Source organism: Gossypium raimondii, chromosome 1 (assembly GCF_025698545.1).
Source record: "Gossypium raimondii isolate GPD5lz chromosome 1, ASM2569854v1, whole genome shotgun sequence".
NCBI lineage: Eukaryota > Viridiplantae > Streptophyta > Magnoliopsida > Malvales > Malvaceae > Gossypium > Gossypium raimondii.
This window is the reverse complement of record NC_068565.1, coordinates 3,735,266-3,762,308: the sequence shown is the minus strand read 5'-3', so window position 1 is coordinate 3,762,308 and position 27,043 is coordinate 3,735,266. Positions and strand designations below refer to the sequence as shown.

General features: G+C 33.1%; 2 protein-coding genes across 3 annotated transcripts in view; both read right to left on the bottom strand.

Moving 5' to 3' along the window:
• LOC105786666 (putative disease resistance protein At4g10780) overlaps positions 1-7,129 on the bottom strand; it is a 49,947-nt gene extending 42,818 nt beyond the window's left edge. Inside the window, exons 1-2 of one of the 2 annotated variants that reach the window (XM_052629920.1) lie at positions 6,823-7,129; positions 2,411-2,595 (exon numbers count right to left, since the gene is read on the bottom strand). The gene's annotated coding sequence lies outside the window, so the exon portion shown is untranslated. The remainder of the gene's footprint in view (positions 1-2,410; positions 2,596-6,822) is intronic. The other variant, XM_052629925.1, reaches the window with a different exon arrangement.
• An 8,833-nt stretch (positions 7,130-15,962) lies between these two features.
• On the bottom strand, positions 15,963-26,407 carry LOC105786662 (putative disease resistance protein At4g10780). Its single transcript, XM_052628566.1, has 5 exons — positions 26,258-26,407; positions 26,123-26,180; positions 22,874-24,278; positions 17,171-17,983; positions 15,963-16,888 (listed from the first exon to the last, which is right to left on the bottom strand). The coding sequence occupies exons 3-5, from the start codon at positions 24,261-24,263 to the stop codon at positions 15,963-15,965; spliced, it is 3,129 nt and encodes a 1,042-aa protein (XP_052484526.1). The 5' UTR covers positions 24,264-24,278; positions 26,123-26,180; positions 26,258-26,407.
• Between the last annotated feature and the right edge of the window lie 636 nt (positions 26,408-27,043).

The following is a 27,043-nucleotide window of genomic DNA, read 5'->3' as shown; positions in this document are numbered from 1 at the left end:
GAGCTCCCAAGCCATTGTTGTTAATCTGAATTCACATAACAAATCGGCTAAGTGGTAGAGAATACAGTTGAGCGAATAATAAATGAAATTAAAGGAAAGTTATGAAAAGGTTAGAGAGTTACTCCTTAAGATTAAGATTATAATGTGAGGTTCAAAAGGCGTGCTCCTTTCTTCAAAGAGAATGCTCCAACTCTAAATCTGAAAGCAGAGTCGTTGAAGCTGTGAACAAAAGTAGAACAAATATTACTACACCCAAAGAAAAGTATGACAGATATTTGTTATGAGGTGCTAATAACTTGGAAAATAGAAAGAAACCAATGAAAACAACACTTTTGTTCTTCATATTTTATTATTCAATTTATCTCTATTTTATATTATTTTTAACTAATGCTTACCAAATGTTGTAATTTGAGGCTGCCATGTGGCATTGTGTTATTGTCTTCTAAAGTAAAATTGTAAAAAATTGTCCGAGTTAATAAGTAGACAAAAAATATCTTAATTGAATTGAGTAAAATTATTTTAGTAGCTACTCAACTATAAAAATTATAAAATGATTTTTCAACCATTAGTAAATTTCTTTTTGTCACCCAACTATGAAAAGTTACAAAATAGTTTTTCAATCACCAACTAGCTAATGCTGACACCTTTTAAAACCGACATAATAGTAAATTTAACTCTCAACATTTACACATTGTGTAATGTGGTCTTTCTTTTTGTAATTTTACTTTTCTTTATGATATTGGGGCTAATTTTAAAAGAATGAGAAAAGATGAAAATTATTATCTTAGATTTTTGGTGTTCCCATTTTTGTATATTTTCAATCAAATGTAGTGATAAATTTATTTTTAAGTATTTCATATAAATTTATTTTTTAGTATTTCATATAAATTTATTTTTTAGTATTTCATATGAAAGGGTCTAAAGAAAAGTAAAATTGCAAACAAAAAGGACCAAATTATAGAATGTGTAAATATTGAAGGTTAATTTCTTTTAGGATCAAGATTGAATTGACATAATTTATAAAAGTTAAGAATTCAAGTTACTATTATGAAAATTTTAAAAGTTGTCACCATTAACCAGTTGGTGACCCAAAAAGACATAACTGAATAGTTTGGTGATCATTTTATAATTTTTCATAGTTGAATGACCAAAATAAAATTTACTATTTTTATAACTTTTTATAGTTAAGTGACAAAAAAAAAGTCTAAGAGTTGAGTGAATACTAGTATAATTTACACTTCTTTTTTTAGATACTTGAGTAACTCATTGGCATAGGCAATAGTATACCGCCACATGACGCGTCAGAATAAAACATACTTGAGTAACTCATTGGCATAGGCAATAGTATACCGTCACATGACGCGTCAGAATAAAACATGTGGGAGCATTATTTGGAAATTAAAATTTAAAAATATATAAAATCATAAAAAAATTATAAAATTTAAAAAAAAAACTATAAAGTTGAAGAAAAATTCTAAGAGTAAAAGAAAAATAATTACTTTTCCATTTTCATACATAAAATATTCTTAGTACTTAAAGTTATTTACATGATTTAGGGTGGGTTTGAATGGGCGATTAGGTGCGGTACGGTGCGTTTAGCTTACTTTTTGTCTCACACTACAGTATTGCTACAGTATCTAATCTCACTGCCATCGCTATTTTTACACTAACCGCAGTTAAACGCACCTCCCATCTAAACTCACTCTTAGTCCAAAGCCTCATTGTTGTTTGAAGATAAATTTGAATATCACCTTCAACTTATTATGTGGGACATGCAACCTATAACAAGAGCGCATCACGTGGTAATTTCAAATATATTATATATTATATAGTCTTCTTCTCTCACCCAAACAAATAATACGTGTTTCTAATTATGATTATGATTATTTTATGAAAGAAACTTTCATTATAAAAAAGTTACAAACAGTGGAGGACAGTTCTCAAAAGTTGTACAAAAAAAAAACATGCTAGACAAAAGTCTAAGGGGCCGGAAAACACAGACCGGAGAAAGCAGAGGAGGTCTAATTATTATGGATCTATATAATCTACTCTAACTATTATATTATATTTTATTATACATTATATTGTACTGTTCAATGACTTTAAGATTTAAAAAAAAAAAACTATAGAAGGTAAGATTGTTGCGAAACTGGGAAGTCAGATTTTAGAAATTCCTCCAAAACAAAGAAGAAATCAGATTATTCTCAAGCCCACACCCATCGTCTTCCTTCTTTTAAAATGAAAGAAAAACTTACCTGAAATATTACACTCAGATGAAGCAAACGAGAAAAAGTCTTGAGTATACGAATTTGTTGCGAGCAACCTACTCCACAGAAAAGGGATTCAAATCAGATGTTGATTCAGAGTTAACAAATAAATATACTTAGCTACTGTGGAAAATATATGTTACCTTGGCGTTGCTTCACCCTGTCTCCTGTTTTCTTCTTTAATATCAACTCTGGAATGGTTTGCCTAAGTGATGAGAAACATACCGGTATTTCAGCAGCCAATGCTGCAAAATCAAAGGAGATCAGCTTGACTTCAGTTGACTTGCTTAAATGATTGCAGGGCAGTCTCGGAATTTTACATTCCCTCCTGATAATACATTATAGGCCGTTAGGTTCGGCCCACATCTTATAATTATATAGGTAAACTACATTATTGCTCCTTCTTTTTTTCATTTAATTAAATTAGATTTTTTTTTGGTATATTTTTGTCAAGTGCCATGAAATTAAAATTGATATAATAATAAATCAATATAATATATCAAAGTTGGGGTTAAACTTGTTATTATACTAATTTTTAACTGTCACGTCATTTTCTTCTCAAATATTTAATGATACTTAATGGAAATGGACAAACAAAAATAATTTCAATTAGTTGTATGACCAAATTTTAAAAAAATGATAGTTGGGTGACAAAAAAAAAGTGCAATAGTTAGATGATCAAATTAAAAAAATGATAGTTGAGTGACCAAAAAGAAATAGAGCAATAAATGTGTGATTTGTGGTGTAGTTTACCCTATTATATTAATAGACAAGTCAAAGTTAATTTTGGTTCCTCTATTACGCTCAAATTTAAAACTTAATCCATCTACTTTTTAATGTAACATAATTTGGTCCTCTATTTTTATAATATCACTGGCTAATTCAAATAACTAATTAATTGAAGTAGATTTTTTCTTAAAACACACTTCCAACTGATCAAGTGTGAAATAATGTTTTGAGAAACAATTAAATTAGCATTTTAGTTGAAATAATTAATCGATATTAATTATTTAGACTAACAAATAATATTATAAAAGTAGAGGATAAATTATGTCAAATTAAAATTTAAAAGACTAATCTCAAATTTGACTAAACCATGATTGAAGAGATTATGCTTGCTTGGGTTCAATTTAGTTGAAATTATAAAAATTAAGGATGGGCACTCAAATTATCGTTTTATTGCATTGACAATAATACTCATATTAATCGAACTAAAGCTTAATCAATTAAAATATCATACTATTTATATTTTAAATAAATTAAATTATGTAGATAAAATAATTAAAATAGAGAAAGGTTATATATTTGTTTTTTATTTATATTATACTTTTAATATGTGGGCGATGTCAATAAAGGATCGTGGACTCAAAGTGGCTTCAAAAATAAAAATAGAAAAAAATTGTTTGCTATAAAAATATTTTATTTATATAAAAGAAATTAATATTCATCACTTCAATATTTTTCTTATTCTCTTTTTTCTTTAGAATTTTATAAGATAAATATTAATTTTTCAAGATTTTCAAGTAGGTTTTCCTAATTTGATAATATATATATATATATTGTTTTAAGCATTATTGATTATCCCTACTTATTTTATTCAACACTTTTTGTTGAAATTTTTATAATAAGTAAAAATTAAAATGACTATCAAACACGTTTAAAATATTAATGTAGTATTTGAAAAGTCACCTAATAATTGAATTTGAATATAATTACTTGTAATTGTACAAGGATGGTATGTTTGGATAACCATTATTATTGATGGGTCCTATCAAATTGAATGTAATTGGAGCATCTAATTACACTTTTCAATTCTTAAGGATCGGGTGAGAATTGGAGTAATTACACAGGTATTCACACTCAAATTTAATTACCCTATGACTTTCAAACACTCATTCATGATTTAAATTTAAAATTATATTTATACAAGTTTAAGTTATAAAAAATTATTATATATATAAACACATATAAGTGTTGGGGTGATTATGACAAAAAATTTCTAAAGTTATATTATAAATTTTAAAATATATATATTATAAAAATGATTTATGTATATTTTATAAAATTGTAACAAAACATTATATGATTTAATTACTATAAAATTTCTAAAGTTATGATAAAAGTATATTATAAAATATAATATAGATTTTATTTAAGTGTTATAATTAACATATTTATAAAAATTATGACAAAAGGTTACAGACAAAACTTTTCATATTATATATTATAAAATAATATACTTTTTTTATAAAAAAGTGTTATAATTTTTGTCATATTTATAAAATAGTTTTATAAAGCTACAGAAAAAATATTATTTATAAGAAGTGGTTTGAAAGTTTCCGAACACTTCCTTTTCTATAAAAGTTATATATTATAAATTTTCTATTATTTTAACCTAATTTATGTATTATAAAAAAGTTATTTTAACTCGATTCAAATATCATGTGATAGATGCTAGTTATATAAATACAAAAAAATTTATTGCATCATATTGTAGGGTATAGTACCATTTGAGAGAATGAAATCAGATAAGCACTTGTGGCAACTTGTGACCTTTTAGTTTTAGACATTCAAAGCTTCGAAATATATTTGAAAATGCATTTACTATCCTTAAAAAAAATACTCATATTAACATCACTTTGGTAAAGCATAAAAAAAAGTTAGATTGTATTAGCTTGTTGCATGCTACACAACTTCATTCATAGGCAGAGGCGAATTTAGGGGGGGTTGGTAGGGGTCGACCCCTCTAAAATAGAAAATTTTTCATTTAGGCCTTCTAAGATTTTAAAATTTTAAATTAGTAAAGGTAAAATTGCACGTTGCCCCCTAAAAATGATAAAAATTTGATTTAATCCTTTAAATATTTTAAAGTTATAGACTATTAAAATTGTTAAATTACATTTTTACTATCGTAAAAATTACAATTTAATTTCGCCCCTTAAAAAAAACTTTCTAGTTTCGCCCTGCTCATAGGTGAAATTAAGATAATCTATATTTTAAGAATACATGGAAGAAGATCTTAATAATCTTAATGGTACATGTTTAGATTTAGATGATGTTAAATGTTAAACGTTAAAAAGAGATAACCCAACAAATATAAAATGCTAGAGCGATTATGTTTATTTTCTTGTTATTTTTATTAGTAATAGTATTATCGACTACTTTCTTGGACTAACATATTACATATGATAATTGATTTCAGTTTCTCTTACTCGTTTAATTTTTATATTATTTAATATTTTTAAAAAGATAAATTATGTAATTGTGTAATTACAATTTATAATTACAACTTGTACTACCAAACATGACTGATAAATAATAATTACACTTTATTAGCCAAACACGATAGAAAATTATACTTCTTTGTAATTACAAAATAGTGTAATTACTACCTAATAATTATATTTTCATCCAAATACTTTGTGTTGTCCAAATAGGTCTTAAATATTGAAAATTTTAATTATTTATTAAACACACCTTAAATTAATTTATATAAACTAATTTTTAAAAATGAGTTATAAACTATCGCAACCTTAAATTAAGATTCTTTTAAATAGGATAAAACAACATTAATCTTTGAATTTGACAACTTTTTTATTTATTGTCTATATTTTTTTCACATTAGTCTCGAAATTTGACAATTTTGATTTATATGATAACATGACACCTCAATATTATGTCATGTTCACCTAAAAATTATAATTTTTATTTAAAATTTAAGTAATAACGTGGTAAAATACCATAATTTAATATCATCGCAAGGACTAAAATTGAAAACAGTTGTCAAATCACAAAACTAACATGAATAAAAATTCAAGGATTGATGTTATCCACTTTTAAATATATATTTGGGTAAATCAAAGTAGCAATGACCTTTATTTAGAGTGATGGGTGGGTAGTTTATCCTACTTTTAGAGTGATTAATGTGAAAATGTATCGTTAATTTTTGTTACTATTTAACAGTAAAGTGATTAATTTAATTAATTTCTATTTTGAAACTAAATTAACAATTTTTTTTTAAAAATCATCAAAATAAAAATGACTAAGAAGTAGCTTACCTATATATTTTTATGAAAGACTTTCATTAAAAGAAGTTACACACAGTGGACCAAAGTCCTCAAAAGTTGTACAAAAAAAATGCTAGACAAAAAGTCAAAGAGGCCGGAAGACCCAAAACACAGCGCGGAAAGCAGAGGAGGTTTAGGGTGAGTTTGGATGGGCGGTGCGTTTATCTGCGGTTAGTGTAAAAATAGTGGTAGCGGTGAGATTAGATACTTTAGCGATACTGTAGCGTGAGGCAAAAAGTAAATTAAATGCACCGCACTGCAACCAATCGTCCATCCAAACTCAACCTTAATTATTATGGATGAGTAAATATATTATGTAAAATTGTTGAATGACTTCAAATTAAAAAAAAAAACTATAAAAACTAAGATTGTTGCGAAACTCAAATCTGAGAAGTTAGATTTGAAATTCCTCCAAAACCCATAGCTTAAGCAAAGAAGAAATCAGATTATTCTCAAATCTGAGCTTTTAAAATAAAAGAAAAGCTTACCTGAAATATTACACTCAGATCAAGCAAACGAGAACAGCGTCTGGTTATACGAATTTGTTGCGAGTAATATTCAAAACCTACTACACAGAAAAGCGATTCAAATCCGATATTGATTCAGAGTTAAGAAATATACTTAGCTACTGTGGAAAATGGATGTTATCTCGGCGCTGCTTCACCGTCTCTGCTGCTTTTTTTTTCTTTAATATCAACTCTGGAATTGTTTGCCTAAATCATGAGAAATCTACTGGTATTTCAGCAGCCAATGTTGAAAAATAAAAGGAGATCAGCTTGACTTATGTTGACTTGATTAAATGATTGCAGGGCAGTCTCGGAATTTTACATTCCCCCATTATAAAACATTATAGGAGGCCCACATCTTTTAATAATATGGGAAAATTGCATTACAGGTCATCTAACTATTGCTTCTTTTTTCTCATCGAACCAAATGAGATTGTTTTTTTAGTATATTTCTGTTAAGTGTTAGACGAGAAAGTAATATAATAATAAATATAACTCTTAATTTTATATATTATATCAATTTAATTATAATTTAAAAATTTAAACTTCAATTTTTAAAAATAATCTCAATTTAATACTCAAAATTTACTATTCTTTTTCGCTTCCCCATCGCCTCCACCATTATTGCCTCCATCTCTCCCTCCACCTTTTTGTAACGCCTTGAATTAGCTATTTCTATTTTTGTAAATATTTGACATAAATGTGTATCTACTTTAGTGGCTAAGTGTTTTGGGTGGGTGTACGAGGTCTTGGGTTCAAGTCTTACCTTTGCCAAATTTTGTTTTTTTTTTCTAACCCTGGCCTTACCCTTGCCTAGTAGGCTTATTTAAAATTGTCTGTTAATTTCTATTAGAATGAGCTTGTTGGTTCGAGTGGTAAGGGGGCTTGTTGTGTTGGAGGTCTTGTGTTTGAATTCCTGTGGTAGTGAAGGTGTTAATTTTTGCTTGGAGGTCTGATAGAATTTCTGTTGAGTTGAAATTCTGAGAGTTATGAGTAGTGGGTTACTAGGAGAAAAATAATGGATATTTGGAATATCTTTTTATTTTTATTTTTCTTCTGTTAAGAATTTTATCTCTCTTCCAAAGAAAAGTTTGACGTCAGTTCTTCTCCCTTTTTCTCTGTATTTCATTCCTTTTCCTATTATGTTAGTCTGCTGTTGAATCCTTGCGTTTTGAGAATTTCGTCATTCCCTGTTTGATTGGTAAGTGAAGTTTTGAGTATTCTGTAACTTTTATTTTCTAACGCTGGTTAGGGTTATATCTGTTGTTCCGGCAAAATGGTGAGTAGTTAGGAGATTGATTTCTGCCAATTCGTGGTGTAGGTTAAGGTGGTGAGCGGTGAAGGTTTACTCTAGCAGTTTAAATCGCGCTAGGGTCTATTCGTGTTTTCGGTACGTCTTCAGTGTTATTTTGGGTTTTTTTTCGATTTGTAAATTGACTGCTAAATCGGTAGTTGTGCTTTTCTTAGGTTTCGAGGACCTTAAAAGTGTTTTTGCATCAGAAACGTACCAGGTGTGTACCTGAAACGTAGAAAATCGAGATCGAGAAACCTTACTATTGATGCTATAAGGGCATGTGCCTGGCTGTGTGGTTGCCCGTGTGCGAGACACAGCCTTGTGTTCTACGAAAGCATGGTCGTGCGCAAGACATGACCGTGTGATGATGTGAGTGTGGCCATGTAGGCCACATGGCCTAGGCCAAGCTAGGCGTGTGGACCACACGGGCATGATACATGGGTGTATGAGTTTTAGGCCATACCGTGTTGGCCACATGAGCAAGGCCAATCTAGGCGTGTGGGCCTACACGGACAAGCCATACAAGCATGTGAGCCCAAATTTTTAAAATTTTCCCTAGGGTCGCTCAGGTCGTTCCGATCGACTGTGGGCTTACCGTGGGGTCGGTAAGGGCTAACCAAACCCTCGATTATGCGATTTGATATTCTGATTGTATACTCTTAGTAGGACACTTTTTATGCATGTCTGACTATTCTAATATGTGTATATTTGATATTTGTACACAAGCATGATAAGTATGCTATATCTGTATTTGAATCCGTATTTTGTAACTGTTTTTGGGGTAGGATTGTATATATGGAGGAAGTGTTCTAAATGGTGACCCTCGCCTATTTTCTGGCAGCTTGGTTACATATTATTTGATACGTGTCGTAATGACACAATACGGTGTGTAGGGATGGGTGGGTATTTTTAACCCCACATAGTGTGTTGGAATGGTTAAAGATGGTGTGTAGAGGATGGGAGTAGGATTCTGTATATCTGATTCTGTTATCTGTTTCTATAAAGGACTTAGGTCCGATCTAAATCTGAATGTATATGTGATTTCTGTATAAATTGTATGCCTATTTCTGTTGGGTTACACACTAAGTTTACGAAAACTTACATCTGTTTATCTATTCTGTTCAGGTAATCCATAGACTTAGGCGGATCAGTGCGGCGGAGACTCAGTGGTGACCATTTGACTGTAAACTATTTGAACTTAGTAATTTATGGTTTATTTAAAATTTTGGATTCATTTGAGAGTTTGTAATTTCTAGGACTCTTTGGACTGTATGTTTTTAACTAGGGGTGAGCAAAACTCGATTCGACTCAAAAAAATAGAAAAAAATTCGAATTTCGAGTTAAACGAATCGAGTTATTCGAGTTAATCGAGTTATTCGAATCAACTTAAATTTTTTTTTCAAATTTCGAGTTCGAATCCAGTTGAGTTTTCGAATTTGAATAACTCGAATAATTCGAATAATTTGAATATCAAACTATAATATTTTACATTTTTACCCCAAACTCTCAAACCTTTTTACTTTTCCCTCAAAACTTTTACTCCTTCCCACTTCCCCCCAAAACTTTTACTTCCCTCCCCTCTCAACCCCCAATCTACCCAAAATCCATTTCCCACCAAAATTTTACTCTCCCATTTACTTTTTCTCAAAATTTTACTCCCAAAAACCCTCAAAACCTTTTATTTTCCCCCAAAATTTTTACTCCCTCCCACTTTTCCCCTAAAACTTTTATTCCCTTCCCATCCCACCTCTCATCTACCCCAAACCCTCCCCGCTCCAATTTTTTTTAATATTTTTCCTCCAAAATTTTACTCCCCCCTATTTACTTTCTCTCAAACTTTTATTCCCCAAACTTTTTATTTTCTCCCTAAACTTTTACTTCTCACCCTTTACTCTCAAATAAAAAATCAAAATTATCCAAAAAAAATCACTAAACATAAATAGTAATAATTTTATTTATATCTACTATTTATATTATTAAATTAAATTTCACATTTTATATTATTTATATTATTGAATTGTTTAGTCATATTGAATATTTATATTAAAATTGAATTATTAATTATACCATAAAATATTCGTGTTAAAATTTTATATTGGTATCAATTTCACATTTTATTTTTAAAATAAATTTTATTAAAAAAATCATATTTTTACATTTAATATATTTTTAATTCCAAAATACATAGTGACAAGACTCAAGATAATTTAAACAACTAAAGCAAGCAAAGAAGCTAACCAATATATAAAAAAATTAATAAAAAAATTATGAGGTGATGAAAGTTAATAAAAATTTGATTAAGGTGGACAAATTTTATTATGATGGGTGATAGTGGTTACAAGGACCCAAAATTATTTTTTAAAATTTAACTCGAATAAATATATTCGATTCGATTCGATTCGAATTCCATCTCACTCGACTTGATTCGAGAAAACTTCAAATAAAGTTAGGATGATAAAATGAGATTCGAAAACTCGATTAACTCGAAAATTTTCGATTCGATTCAATTTGATTCGATCGAATGCTCACCCCTATTTTTAACTGTTGATTTTTTGTTTGTTTGATAATTTGCTGCTTCGATAAAATGTTTTATGAAAAAGACGGGTTTACACAAATAAAGGTTTTTTTTTGCTAAAAATACAAACTGGATTTCCAAAATGTATCGATTTTATTAAACCTCTGCTATAATATGTGATTTGACAAATGAACTAATTTTATGACATTTTTAGTAATAATCATGAATGAAAATGAGTAATAAAAGTTGAACGGTTTATCGAAACAACTCAATTTTCAAAACCTATTCCTTGTGACATTTTTGAATTCGACAATAACGTCTAGACCAGATCTAAATTGTTACACTTTTTCTAAAAAAAAAGTTTTCCCTGAGTTTGCACATAGCTGTCGACAGCTTTGGTGGAAAGTAGGTATTAGCTGAGCTCCACCGACCTTTGTCTGCCACCAACTTATTAACCAATATTAATTAATACTAGGGGAATTTTAAATAGGTTAGATATTAATACCAAAAACAACTTTCTTTTACAACCAAGGAAGAGTTAGCGATTAAACAAAAAAAAAAAAAAGAAAAAAAGAAAAGAAACCAAGGCAGTGTTGGCTAACCTGTCCTCTCATCCGTGATTTTGTTCCATTATTAGTTCATCATTATAGAGGCCTACAACGGTGCTAACTCGTTATCTTGTTGGCTTTCAAGGTGCTTTAAAAACATATGAATATATTCTTTTATTAGATGTCTTTCATATAGAATCCTACATGGGTGTTAAACCAAAATAATGTTTGATCACAAATTCTACAGAACAGAAAACTCATTTGGAAGAGCTTTGTACAACTGTTGGATCAAACCAACTTCATGAAATTAACCATTTGAGTTCAGCTTTAAATTCAACGGTGCTTTCACATGCAGTTGTAAATTTTGAATATATTTTTAAAATATCTTTTAGGAGAAAGGTGGCGGAAACTATGGTTGTAGCGGTGGGGAAGTGAAAGATGAAAGGTAAAATTTGAGGATTAATTTTTTAAAAGTATGACTAAATTAATATAATATGTAAATTGAGAGTTAAATTTGTTATTATACTAATTTTTTAATTATCATATCATTTTTTCGTCAAATATTTAACGACACTTAATGGAAATAGACAAAAAAAAATCTTGATTAATTGGGTGACCAAATTAAAAAAAAAATTTGATAGTTGGGTCACCAACAAAGAAAAGGTGCAATAGTTAGATGACCAAATTTAAAAAAAAAGATAGTAGGGTGATAAAAAACAAATAGGACAATAGTTGGTGAACTGTAGTGTAGTTTACCCTATTATATTAGTAAACAAGTCAAATTTAGTTTTGGTCCCTCTATTATGCTGAAATTTAAAAATTAATCTATGTACGTTTTTAATGTAACATAATTTGGTCCTCTATTGTTATAATATTGATGTGTCGTTGAGAGCACAAAAAATAACCTATCCCAATGAAATAACGAAAAAGAATAGTATAAGGGATGTAGGGTCAAATCCTCAGGGACTGAATTTGCACAACGTCTTGTTCCTCGAGATCCCGAGCACAGTCGTGCCCAAGAAAAAGCGACGTATTTGGAAAAAAACAAAAAAATAGAATTAAAAATATGAAGGGGTTGAAATTGTATAAATTGAAATTGAAATTGTAAAGAGAAACATAATTGAGAAAAGAGAGTTTTTGATTGAGAGATTCCAGCCTCCGGTTATCTCGGTCCTCCTTGGTTCAATCCTATGCTTTTAGGTGATCCTTCTTGAATAGAATAAGCCAGTTATAGTGGAAGAGGACGCCTACGACCACCAGCTCCACTTAGATTTTAGACTTACGATTTAGAGAAACCTGACTCTAGCCAACCGTCACTTTTGTGGGACCGTCTTGCACTAGATCATCACTTCTAAAACTAACTTCCAAACAATTATAATCTTGTTCTCCTGTCATGAACCATCTTAATGAGATTATTTGTGATTTTAATTTTCTTCTCGAGGAATATGTTGTAGTCTCCAATGTCTTATAATTTGTCAAGCGTTGATGGATTCTTCTAACTAAAACGGAATTGGAATTTCCGAATAATCTATCCTGAATGGCATTAACAACATTACTTTTTTTTGATATCTTATTTTTGACAATTAATAATTAGAATATCTTAAAAATATTATTATGATGTATTCGTAACTCTTTAAAATTCTTTTTGCATGCAAAACTTACATATGCTTCACAAGATTTATCTTTATAAGTTATTCGTAACTCACCACGTAGTTATGTTAAAAAAATAAAAATAAAAACACTACCTTAATTACAATGTGTAAGAAATAGTCTAAAGGTGCACTCCAATTTAACTATTTAAGTTTTACAAAGATTATATAAAGCAAGCAGTCTAAACATGAACCCACCATCAGATGCAAGGAGTAGATAGTGTTTTGGACCTTCTCCATAGCTTGAAAGCCTCTTGGTGCTGAGTATTGGATATAACAACACCTTGAAATTAATGCCTAAATTATTATTATAATTATCATCTATATCTATTTATATACTTATTTTAGATATTTTTTTAATTGGTGTCACGAGTCAACTATGTATCAATTTAATTATGAAATTATCAAAATATTCACTTCTATATATATTTTAAGTTTTTTTACGAGAGTATTTTTGTCTTGTTCTATATAATATAAATTAATAAAATGAACTATAAAGAGATTTGAATTTAAAACTTCACGCATGATGTGAATTAACTTTATCATTGTAACCAAACTTGCATTATTAGGTGTGCCATAAATCTAGTATTAATAAATAAATGAGCTCTAATCCTAAGAAATTGAATAATATGATCCATACACATAAAATTGAAATCCCAGCAATCCTTTTACCCTATTTCAATCTTTTCAGGGACTTATCTTGTAAAAAAATATAATTGATATGAGTCTCACAAAATGGGCAAAATCATTAAAAAAGAGAAAATCAAACAACTTAGATTATGTAACGCCCCAAAATTTTGAGAAATTAATTGTGAGAATCTGTAGTAATTAAAATTTTGTATCTGTGGTTCTGTGTTTTGCTATTGTGTTTGTAGTTTGGAGCTCGAGTTGCATAGTTAAAAGTTTAATTCTTTTAGAACAACCCTTATCCATGCAGTACATAGTTAAGTGTAATTCTGTACAAATCTATGTTAAGAATGAGCCTATTGGTTCACTGATTAAGATCATTTGTTTATGTTTTGTTTGGTCTTGAGTTTGAATCCCACTATAAGAATTAGAAGAATTTTTGCTTGTTGTCGAAAGTACGTTGGTAGTTAAGACAAAAACATCATTAAAATTTTGTTACGTTGGTAGTTAAGACAAAAACATCATTAAAATTTTTTTCCCCTTCTTCTTCACCTTTTTGATTGTGTTCAACAAGTGAATATCGGAAATTAGTGAGACCTTTACGTTATTGGGAGATTTCTGTGTAAGTTCTGTCGGAATCCTTCAACTTTTAAGAAGTTTTGTTAGTTTTTTGTTATATTGTTAAATTGGGATTGCTTTGATTATTTTACTTAAACTTTTTGATAACTAGTTGTTTTGTTCCCTTAGGCGTGAGTACGGAGGGAAGTGACCATTCATGTGTTGTGCCGATTTAGCACTGTTGAATCGTCGGAAAGCATTCGTTGTTGAAAGTTTCTTGGTGTCGATTTATTTGGCATAATTGATTGAGTATTAACGTTTGTGTTATCTAGTCGTTTTAGTCAATTGATTGACTGTCGAATGGTTAATTAAGTTTCGGGTAGTCTCTGCATTGTTTTTCTGTCAAAGCGAGACCAAGTGTGTGCCGAAAACCTTAATTTTTGCAAGTTTCGGTCGTCGAAAATAGTGGTTGTTGACCCCACATGACAGTGTGGCAGGCTCTGTGGGTGGCTGTGTAACTCATTGTTCATCAATTTGGAACCACATGGGTAACGCACATGGGCTTGTGTTCAGACCATGTCTGGTAATATTAGTATAGGGTTTACACGGGCAAATGACACGTGTATGTGTCTAGGCTGCGTAACTCCCTGTTTTTGACTTAGGACCACACGAGATAGCTTATGGACGTGTGCCCAGGCCGTGTGAATCACACGGGCAAGGACACGGCTGTGTGTCCAGGTCGTATAACTCTTTATTTATGTTTTAAAACCACATGGGCAAGGACATGGGCGTGTGCCCTGGTCATGTAGGCATGTGTCCAGGTAGTGTGGTGTATAAAAAAGGCCCGAAAGCCATTTTTGAGGCCGTAAATGTTACTTAAGACTGATATTGACGTCCCCATGGTATGAATAGTCTGAATTTAACTGAATAAGAACTCTATGATACTTTATGACTTATGCATGAATTCCATACCTGTATGTGCATTGTGATACTTAATCTGATATTGAATTGTGTTATCTACTTGTGAAACAATTTGAAATAATTGAATACATAGTGGATATTTGTACTCTGTGTCTACAGGGGCTGAGATATTGTGAAGAAGGAAGTAATTTGTTCTAAACTAGTAGCTAAGACACCATAAGTATAACTATGATTCTGACGCTTCGTTGCATTACAATCTAGCAGCTAAGCTGCATTTCTATAAACATGTCAAACAAACAATCTATGGTGTATAGGGTTGGCTAGGCATTGAACGCCTTTATTGGTGTGTTGGGATGACCGAAGATGGTGTGTAGCGGATGGGGGTTAGGAATATCTGCATCTGACTCTGATCTGTTCTGTATAAGAAATTGGAATTGTTTTTGCATCTGTAATTAATTTGCCTCAAATTTGAACTAGAAATGCTTCTGTTACCAGATCGAATCTTTGAATAAAGACACTATATGATAAATGTGTCTATTTAAACAAACTTCTTTATGCACTGAGTTTACAAATCACTTTACTATTGGTTGGATTTCAGGTGGTTCTCAGTCTTGAATGGGTCGACGCTGCGGGAGCTCGGTCAAGCTTTTATCTTTTGTTCAAATACTACTTTAGGAATTTTGGTAAACTATGAAATATGACTTTTGGAAGATTATTTACTTAACTAATCTTTGTGATGGACATTATGCGATGTATGGTTCAGTTTTATTGTGTTATATATATGTGGTATTTGAGTATCGATGATGTAACCCTCCGGACTTGGGCTAAACATCTAGGCCATGTTTAGAGTGTTATAGATTATTAATTCCAATTCGCAAGATGAGAAAATACACTTACAATCAAATAATGAAATGATGCAAATTAATTAAAATCAAGATGATCAAAGTACAAACATGATTTATTAACTCCAAATTGAAGTTTATTATCAAGTACAAAGGCTTCCAGTAGCGCTATAGCATTACCAAGTAAGGTAGCAGATCCTGCTTAGCATTGGGATGGTCCCACTCTACTGATTCCCACCATTCCTTCGGATATATGTATATTACTCCGATAAAGAAAGTAGTTGATTGGTCTGTGTCATGGAAAGGAGAAGGATAGAGAGGCATCCTTTTCAGATTCCTACATTCCAGTACCTGAATTTCCATAGGAGACTTGCATATCATTGTCCCACTTGAACTGCATAAGCTCTTCAGCATTGGTAAGTTCTTCAATACTAACTTCTTTAGTTTGGGAAGACTGAATTCCGTGCGAGCTTTTGTTCCTTTTCCTTCAGACCTTTCTTCCTCTTTCTTAGGTCCTATTATTTCTTCCATTTGCCAACACTCACAAACCACCAGTTTCTCTAGGTTTTGGAGGTCATGGGCTAACTCGAATGGGAACAACTGCTTTATGTTTGAGCATCCTTTGATCAGAATTGATTTAAGAGGGGAAAATATGCCTGGCAGAGGCTGTGACTTGGGAATAGAAACTGATGCTTCTATTTTAACAAGCACACGCAAGTTATCCAACCTTTTAAGCCACAAGTACTCAAGCTTCTCAAATGAGCTGCATGGCGAGGAAGATGATGACAAGTCCAGCACGGATTCCATCCCTTTACAATCTTCAACTGAACACAACCTCAACTCATTTGTTTGCAGGAAGAACAATGAGATATCGTTTAAGCTTCTCACATTGTGGCATTTAGAAATTCTCAGAACCCTAAGATCAGTTGGGAGCACCATTGGATCTTCCTTTTGGATATGGCATCCACTTAAAATTACTTCCTTCTTGGGTAAAAAAACTGGAAACTGTGAACTTTCAGCCTTAGAAATGACCCCATAATAGCCATGTTGTCGCAACTTAAATTCGACAGTTTCCCACACACCAACCCCTTTCACTAGTACTTTTTCCAGATCAAAGGACACAGATTCCACACCTTCAATGATTAAAAATGAGTATATAAATAAACGACATGCTCACAAAAGTCAAACTCAAATTTTGATAGGACAACTATAATTATTATCATGTACAAGTGGAGACATAACTAATCAATCATTACATTGCTGTTTCACTTCTTTAATTAACATTCTTAAATATTAAAGATTATGCTACTTGATCATTAACAGAGAGTTGTACTATTCTTAGGTGTGCCTCCACAAATTTGAACCCAACACATTACACACAAATGAGTAATATGGATTTGATTTGATCGTACCTTTGTCTGCCACAACCACTTTCATTACTTCTGGGGCTTCGACCCTACAACCATCATACTCTAATAGTTGGCGTCTCTCGTTGACATCAAACTTAGCTTCGGCTGGGGCCATAACAAGCAAGTAAGAAGCGAGTCTTTGACCTTTTATAGATTTGCAATATGTATTAAAGTCTAGCAACTCACTGAACCGCCCTTCAAATATCTCTAGTTTCCTTAAACCTGCTGCTTCCAATCCATCCATTTTTACAGTATACGATTCAACGTACAAAATCAAACATTGCAGATAGGAAAGCCGAGGAAGGATTGCGATTGGCAAATCCTTTAAGCTTTTGGTAGCTAAATCAAGATATGTTAGATTTACTAACATTTCCAAACCTTCAGGCACCTTTTCAATACTTGTATCACGGAGGTCCAGCTTTCTCAAAGCCTTAAGCTTTTCTAATGAAGGCAAATATCTCAACATTTCACATCCATGAAGCACCAATGCATTAAGCTTTTCCAAATTTGACACTGAATTTGGTAATTGTTGGATATTGGTATAAGAAAGGTCAAGAATGCTGAGACTATGCATGTTCTGAAAGAATGATTCTGAAATCCTTCCCAAGGACTTATTGTTCTGCAGTAATAATGTCAAAAGATTTTCACAATTGGGTGACAAGCTTGGAGGAATGTCTGATACCTTATTCATCATGAATGAAACCCTTTCAAAATCTTCTTTCCACTCTTGCGTACTTGGTAATTCTTTCAATCTGATGCCAGCTTTTACCATAAAACGAGGGCCCATGTTGGTGCAACAACAGAATCAAGCAGACTCAGCAAGTATCTTGTCGAGCAAGCCTCGAAACTTGCTGAGCAAACAAACAATTTCGAGTTAAAGAAAGAAGAGAATAAGCTGGGGAAATTTGAGAGAATATTGATGAACAAAACTGATTTGGTTCATACATAAAACAATGGCTTGAAGCCAGTACATAACTCAAGCATAAGGCTTGTCAAAATCAACAAGTAATTACCTACCTCCACTAATTACATAGAAACTTGAAATCTTAGCTTGTAAACTTATACAAAGCGTGTTTTGACTCATACATAAGCTAATTACATCAATCGAAAGCTAACTTAGTTAGAAATGAACTAACACTCATTTCATCAACTAAATATAACAAAATGAACAAAATGAGCTTGCATCAATGACCTTGCATCTGCTCCACTTTGCTTGGTCTTCATGGCTCAGATGGAATCGAGTGTTGGCTTCATGCCGACCAACTTCAACACTCCTCCTTGGTTAGCATGGTGCAAACACCTAATTTTCTTCTTAAATGCTCAAACCTTGTGACATTAAGGGCTTTAGTCAAAATGTCTCGCAAGTTGGTCCTCTGAATTGCGTGAATTAGCTTCACTTCTGAGCTTGCTCCATTTCTCGAACAACATATAGCTTAATGCTAAAATGCTTTGTTCTTCCATGGAACATGTGATTTTTGGCAATTGCAACGATAGATTGATTGTCACGAAGATCTCTGCTTCCCTTTGATCCATATTCAAATCACCAGATTTTCCTAAGCCAAATGGCTTGGTTGATGAGACTTCTGTCTGCCCACATACTCGCTTCAGCAGAGATTGTGCCACCAGACTTTGCTTCTTCGAGCTCCAGAGAACATAGTGAACCAAGGTTGAAAGCATACCGAGGTGCTTTTCATGTCATCTATCGATCCAAATTACCACTATCGGTGTACCCAACTAGATTTAGATTTCCTTTCCTGCTTGTACCTTAAGCCATAGTCCAAAGTGCCTTTGACATATCTCGAGCACTCTCTTGGCGACTGAAATGCTTCTCATTGCAACAATGCAAGAACCTTGAGAGCAATCCTACAGCATACATTATGTCCGGTCTAGTGGCGGTCAAGTATAGCAAACAACCAACTAGACTCCAGAGGTAGTTTCACATACCTTCTCAAAATCTCCTTGGCTCGATAGTTTTTCTCCAACAACAACAGTGTTTTAGTTGGTTTTTGTTTTGCATGGAGAACTTGGTCGAATCTTTGTGGCAAAGCTCTTCGACTTAAAATATCCCATTCGTGCTTGAGTCACCTCCATTCCAAGAAAATAGGACATCTCCCAAGATCAGACATTTCAAACACCTCTTGCATCTTGGTCTTGAAATTAACCAGCACTGCTCGATCTCCTCCTGTCACCAGCAGGTCATCAACATATAGGGACACAATGAGTTGTGTTTGTGTCCCTTGCTTCTTGACATACTGATGTTGGCTCACTCTTGCTTGATTGAATCCCAGATCACTCAAGTAGCCATCGATTCTGCTGTACCAGGCCCTTGGAGCCTGTTTTAAGCCATATAGGGCCTTCTTCAATTTGTAGACCATATGCTCTCTCCCAGCTATTTCAAACCCTTGTGGTTGTTCAACATAGATGTCTTCATCTAAAAAACCATTCAGAAAGGCTGATTTCACATCGAGTTGATGAATTTTCCATTCGAAATTGGGTGCTAAGGCAATCGCATCGATGGTGTCGAGCACAGCCACTTGGTGCAAAGGTCTCCAGGTAGTCCAAGCCATACCTCTGACTGAACCCCTTGACAACCAACCTTGCTTTCAGTTTGTTCAAGGTTCCATCAGCATTCTGCTTGGCTTTGTACACCCATTTCACCCCAATCACCTTCCTTTTGACTGGCCTTTCAACCAATTCCCAGGTCTGGTTCTTCTCAATCATGCTGATCTCCTCAGCCATTGCCTGCTTCCACTCTTGTTGAGCTTGACCTCTTCAAAGTTACTTGGTTCAAATATGGCTATATGAGCCCTTTCATAAATCTCGGTCATTGATCTTGTTCCTCCGACGGTTCATCATCAATGTCCATTTCAGAACACTTTGTTCGCTCGACTTGGTTTGTCAGTAAGTTCTTGAAACTTCCTCGTGTTCATGCCTTTCCAGCCCAACATGACCTTTCATCAAATACCACATCCTCGCCTTCGACACTTTGTTTGTTGAAGGATCCAAGATCCTATAGCCCTTCTTAACAGTGCTGTAGCCCACCAGAAGACCAGGTCGAGCCCTTTCAGACAATTTGTCCCTTTTAACAGCAGGTACATGTGTGTAACATATGCATCCAAAGACCTTCAGATGAGCCAGTGATGGCTTGAAGCCAAACCAGGCCTCGAATGGAGTCTTCTGATCCAAAGCCTTGGTTGGAAGTCTATTTTGAATGTATGTTGCAGTGTTAACTGCTTCTGCCCATAGTGCTTTAGGCAGATTCTTCTGAATCATTAAGCACCTGGCCATATCCATTAAGCTCCTATTCTTCCTTTCACTTACACCATTCTGTTGAGGTGTATAAGTGTTGGTAAGCTGGTGTTTGATGCCTGCCTTATCACAGAAGGCTTGGGCCGAGTGAGGTGTACTCGGTCCCATTATCGACCTTATGGTCTTCACTTGCAACTGTTTCATCTCAGCGGCTTTTAAACTTCCAAAACACAGTGGCCACTTCTGATTTCTGTTTTAAGAAGTAAAGCCAGCAATATCTAGAGAAATCATCAACAAACAAGATGAAATACTGTTTCCACTTAGTGACTCGTCCTCATAGGGCCACACACATCGATGTGCACCAGTTGGAGTTTTCGAGGCTCTCGGGCTTGATTCATGGAAATGGCAATCGCTGTTTTCCTAGTGACACACTTCACACACATCATCATGGTCCACCGAGTTGATGAAGTTTTCAGCCAGTCTTCTCGACCATTCGCCATCGATCCGAAGTTGGCATGTCCCACCTTTGATGCCACAACTTAGATTCATCGATGTGGTCATGTAGGCAATGTCGACTTCTTTGTCCATCAACCACAAAGCTCTTATCACCATAGGGATCGCCATCGCTTGGATCCACTTGGATCACCGATTTGGCATCGCTTGTCCTTGAACACCACAGAGTAACCTTTCTCCAACAATTGAGCTATCTTTGAGTAGGTTTCATCAATTTCGAGCACCGGAGCACATTTGAGATCATTTTGGCACTGTGGAGTGCATATCAGCACATCACCTTTGCCTTCAGCTTGAATAAAGTGCCCATTACCAATTTTGACTTTGGTTCTACAGTTTCTGTCTAAAGACTTGAAGATTGCAGCATCAGGTGTCATGTGATTGGTGCATCCACTGTCTAGGAGCCAACCAGATGAGAGCCTTTCTGAGCGGTGAGCATGACACAAGAAAGACTTGCTCCTCTTGGTCACTGTCCTCCTTAGCTACTCGAGCCTCAGCTTTCATCTGTTGAGACTGGTTCTGTCTTGATTTGGTCTTGCTCTTGCAAACTCTCTCAACATGACCCTTCTTCTTACAATGCTGACACACAAGATCTGGATTGAACCAAGATTTTTCTTCGGATGACCACCCTTCTACAAAGCTTGCAAGTTTGACCTTCTCTTCTCAAACATCATTCTTTGGCTTGTCTCTCCGTGCCTTCTTGCCTTTGTAGGCGATGTTGTCCTTGCTCGAAAGGCACCTTCTTGATGCTCTTCCACTACTTGCTCTCCTCTGCTCTTGAGCATATAGAGCATTGATCAACTCAGTCAGGGAAATGGTGGACAGATCCCTTGAGTCCTCGAGAGATGAGATTTTTGCCTCATACCTCTCAGGCAGAGTTGCTATTACTTTCTCCACTATCCTAGCTTCATTAAACTGCTCTCCAAGGAGCCTGATGCTATTAACCACAGCCATAATCCTGTCAGAATATTGCTTGACAGTTTCTTCTTCCTTCATCTTTAAATTCTCGAAATCTCTCCTCAAATTCAAGATGGCTTGTCGCCTTGTCCTCTCTGTCCTTGAAACTCTTCTTGCAACTTATCCCAGTTCTGTTTGGTGATTCACAGGCCATAATCCTTGTGAAAATCACATCTGACACTGAGTTCTGAATGCAAGACATGGCCTTGTGCCTCTTGGTCCTCTCATCAGCATGCTGCCTGATCTGAGCCACTGTTGGATTGCCTCTAAGTGGTTCTGGTTCAACATCCGAGTTGACCACCTCCCACAGATCATAAGCCTGCAGGTAAGTCTTCATTTTGACCACCCATATGTGATAGCCTTCTCCATTGAATACTTGAGGTGCAGCTGGTGAAAAGCTTGATGAAGCCATGGATTTGTATAACAGGTCCCTTAAGAAATAAGCTCTAGATACCAATTGTTGGTGCAACAACAGAATCAAGCAGACTCAGCAAGTATCTTGTCGAGCAAGCCTCGAAACTTGCTGAGCAAACAAACAATTTCGAGTTAAAGAAAGAAGAGAATAAGCTGGGGAAATTTGAGAGAATATTGATGAACAAAACTGATTTGGTTCATACATAAAACAATGGCTTGAAGCCAGTACATAACTCAAGCATAAGGCTTGTCAAAATCAACAAGTAATTACCTACCTCCACTCATAGAAACTTGAAATCTTAGCTTGTAAACTTATACAAAACTGTGTTTACAGCTCATACATAAGCTAATTACATCAATCAGAAAGCTAACTTAGTTAGAAATGAACTAACACTCATTTCATCAACTAAATATAACAAAATGAACAAAATGAGCTTGCATCAGCAGCCCTTGCATCTGTTCCAGCTTTGCTTGGTCTTCATGGCCTGTATGGAATCGAGTGTTGGCTTCATGCTGACCAACTTCAACAGCCCAAATGTTTGATATACAATGCTGTGTCTCTCATTACATCATGCATCTTCACACCTCCTATAGTTTTTTCCAACAAACAATTGTTTACCAACCTATTTAATATAGTATCACCCCTATCATATGATTGTTTTCGACTCCCGATTTCAAGAAATCCCTCATCTATCCAGTATTCTATTAATTCCATCCTTGGAATTATATAGTCTTCTGGATATAATGAGCAATAAAGGAAACAATTTTGGATGTTGAAATCTCCTAAACGATCAAAACTAAACTTTAATCGCCTATATATTTCATCATTTGTACCCTTCACACTTCTTACATGGTCACGTAACTCCCTTACTGCATTCCTCCATTCAGCAATATCATATATTCCCTTCATGCTCCCGGCTGTTACGGCTATGGCAAGGGGTAACCCATTACACTCTCGAACAATATCGCCCAAAATTTGTTCCAAAGATGGAACCTTTAGAACCCCATGCCCGGTATGAACCAAGAATAAATTCATGGACTCCTCATTACAAAGTGGATGCACTTTGACTATCTTACAGTCCATAGATCTACAAACATCAATCGATCTACTAGTTAATACCAACTTACTCCCATTGCTAGATGTCGGCTTAGGGATCCCTACTTCCGCCAGAGAGAACTTTTCCCAAACATCGTCTAAGATCAATACATATTTTCTTCGTCTCAATTCCTCCATTAACACTGATACACGCTTTGGTTCAACTTCTGGAAGAGCTCCAATATTCATACCATTTGCTATGTCTTGTTGCAGTTTGGTGACGTTGAGTTCCTTGGAAACAGTGACCCAAATGATCACATCAAACAAAGGTTTAATCTCCTTCGATAGTTGATTGTATATATGCTTCATGATAGTGGTTTTCCCGATGCCGCCCATTCCACAAACTCCAATCATTCCAATTTCATCACTCATCAAATAGTTCCAAATGTCTGATTTCACCATGGTTTCACCTTCTAAATGTTCCAATTGAAAAGCCACTCCAACAGTAGATGGATCATTAATTACTAGAGCTTCAGTGAACTTGCCTCGCTCAATAATTTTATCCACTTCTTCAACTGTTTGGGAAACTCGTTTTCCAAGGCTTGCACGTGAAAAACAAGACACATTTTGCATTCTTTCATTAATGTCCCGCATTGTATCATTTATGGTTTGCACATCAAGAATCCACTTCTCTACTTCTTCCCTTAAAAGTCTTCCCCATCGAAGTTCTTCTTTTATTCTCAATCCCACATCTCTCTTGGTAGCATTTAGTTGGTCTACTCTTGCTCGAAGATCATTCATCCTTTCCTCAAGATTTCTATGTTGATCTATGTATGTACATGCTGGATCTCTTAGGCAATTTAGCACATCAAAAATTGGTCCTACAAGATCCATAACTGAGCAAATACTCTGCAATGCAATAACAATAAGTACATGCATTAGTCGCACTTATTTTTTTGTGCGTACATATATGCCATACACACATGTATAACACACTTTTTTAATCTCATCATAATTAACGGTTCTCAATAAGAATTGACTTTAGAAAAGGTTAGATATATAGTTAAGATTCACTACTAATATAAAAGAGGAAACATGAATAAAATATCGCAGTAAATCTAATTAAAACAATCCCATTAGCATAACGGGTCTTCATTATGTAACTAAATCAAAATAACACGTACTACATGTCTAAAAACTTTAAAGTTGTATTAATAATACAAGTAACTTTCTTGTTTAGATATAATATTTTACTCCAAAGATTCCCGAGCATGCTTCCTTGAGAGTGTTTACCATAAGTTTTCATATAAAATAAAATCTGTCGGTTATCCAATTATTTCCTTAAATATTTTAGTGCTTCGTTAGGTACTACATTTAAAATTTGGGTATATGTTTAAAATATTGGTATCGTATTAGAAGTTTGGTACCGTATTAAAATTTTGGTATCCCTTTAAAATATTGATATCGTGTTAGAAATATTGGTATTCCTTTAGAAATTAATACTACAATAGAAAGTTTGGTACCCTTAAAAATTTTAATATTTTTAATGTTAAAATTTTGGTATTACTTTAAAAATATTGGTTTACGATAGAATGTTAGTATATGATTAAAAATTTTGTTTACCAATAAACTAAAATTTATTCTTTTACGTATTAAAATTTTTGATGCACCAAAATTATTATTTTTAATGTGTTACAATTTTTTTACATATTAGGAAATCTTCTTATATCACAATTTATTTTCAATGAAATTATGAAAATTATAACACCAAAATTTGTTAGTATGGATCAAATTTTGGTTCATATATCCTATACAAAAATCTGAAAGGAAACTAAAATATCTGAAATCTTTGAAGGGTACCAAAATTTCTTTAAGGTGTACCAAATTTTTAAGTAATACCAATAGTTTTGAAGGGATAAGTTAATACCAAAATATTTAAAGATCTACGGATTAATTTGGGAAAACACTCATAAAAATTTGATGTAAATTATCTATAGCTTCTCCTCAACCCATAAATATAATGATAATGCACTTCAAAGATACTCAAATCCACATCCTCCCGTATTAGTAATAATATCTATACTAATCAAGCTAAGACTCAATCGGCAATATTAGTATCATTTTATATATTTCAGTATTTGGTTAGATTTTTTGGTATACTGAAAGGTACTCTTAGAAATTTTGATATCGATTAAAAATATTGGTAGTCCATTAGAAATCTTGGATTATGGTTAGAAATTTTTATAGCAATTAAAAATATTATTATAGTGTTAGAAAATTTGGTACATGTGATTGGAACACACACGAGCAGGAAAAAGAAAATTCTGAAGATAAAATTAGGGAAAACAGGCACCAAGTCACCAACAAGAACCGCGTGTATTAATCCCAACATTAATATCGTCTTATATAAATCTAATAATCTCCCTTAAAAATTTTAATATGTTATAAATTTCAGTATTTTAAAATATCTAATGCTTTTAAGAAATTTTATATCTATTAGAAATATGAAAATTTTGATTCTGGAAATCTTGATACTGCCTTAAAAATTTTGATAAGATTGTTATGAAATCAAGTGAAATACCATATAGCTGCAACAAAATAGGTGAAACAAAAGCTATAACAGCTGAGGTTGTTGTGATAGGAAACTCAAAAGAGGTGAAGTGAGATTTGAAATTCCCTCAAAACCCATAGCTGAAACAAGTGATGAACTCAGATTAATCTCAAGTAGCCTTTAAAATGAAAGATAAGCTTACCTGACAAAAGTTGCAAAGCGTCTGATTTTACCAATTTGCTGCCAGTAAGATTCAAAGCCTAAAGAACAGAAAAGCGATTCAAATCAGATAATTATAAAGTTTTTCAAAATTAGCTACCGTGGAAGACGATGTTACCTTTCCCTTTTTCTACAGCATAAATTCTTCAATATCAACCAATGTTGAAGATAAAAGAGGAGGTCTGCTTCAGTTGACATTTGGTTTAATGATTGCACGTCAGTGCGGGAATCTTTTAAGCTTCCCACCACCATGACGAAACAATGATTTGGTTATATTAATAGAGAGTAGAAATTTTGATTTTAATTTTTCTATTATGCTTAAATTATTTTTATACCATCAATAATTATTTTTGAAAGAAAAATTATTTTACAAATATAAATAATAATCGCAGCAGATGATAAGATCGAAGACTCGTTCATTTTAATTGTACATTGCTGGACTTGAATCTAAATATCGAAGGACTTAAAGCTATCACTTTAAATAACTTGACTTGAGTCGATTACTATTGAAGGATTCAATGAAAGATATTATAAGAATTATTTGGATTAATTAATATGATGTAAACTAGAATATACTGAAAACTTCACAACTCTTCCCCATGCTCGTTGTCTTTTCGTCTTTCACACAGCTAAATTTTCATTGAAAAGATCAATAAAAGATATGATATATCTTCAATGATTATTTTTTTATTCAAGAAAATATATTAGTATATTCATCCAAGCATGTACGTTGACCTCCAACAATCACATGGGGATCATTGACAGTTTCAACGTTCCAATTCAATACTGCATAACTAAGTTAGATTAAAAAAGAAAATACTATCAACATTAAGCTTTTACAAATCATTTTACCACTCTCTTTTTCTCTAATTCAATCCTCCATTGTTGAGTTTCTTTCACAACC

Bases quoted from the DNA above. Each gene is read 5' to 3' on its own strand.
- LOC105786662 (XM_052628566.1), bottom strand. From the start codon at position 24,263: ATGGATCTTGTAGGACCAATTTTTGATGTGCTAAATTGCCTAAGAGAT. The intron at 17,984-22,873 runs AACATTTGGGCT...CCAACATGGGCC, and splicing joins AGACACAGCATTGTATATCA to CTCGTTTTATGGTAAAAGCT. The intron at 16,889-17,170 runs GTAATGTGTTGG...AAAAAGTACTAG, and splicing joins TCCATATTACTCATTTGTGT to TGAAAGGGGTTGGTGTGTGG.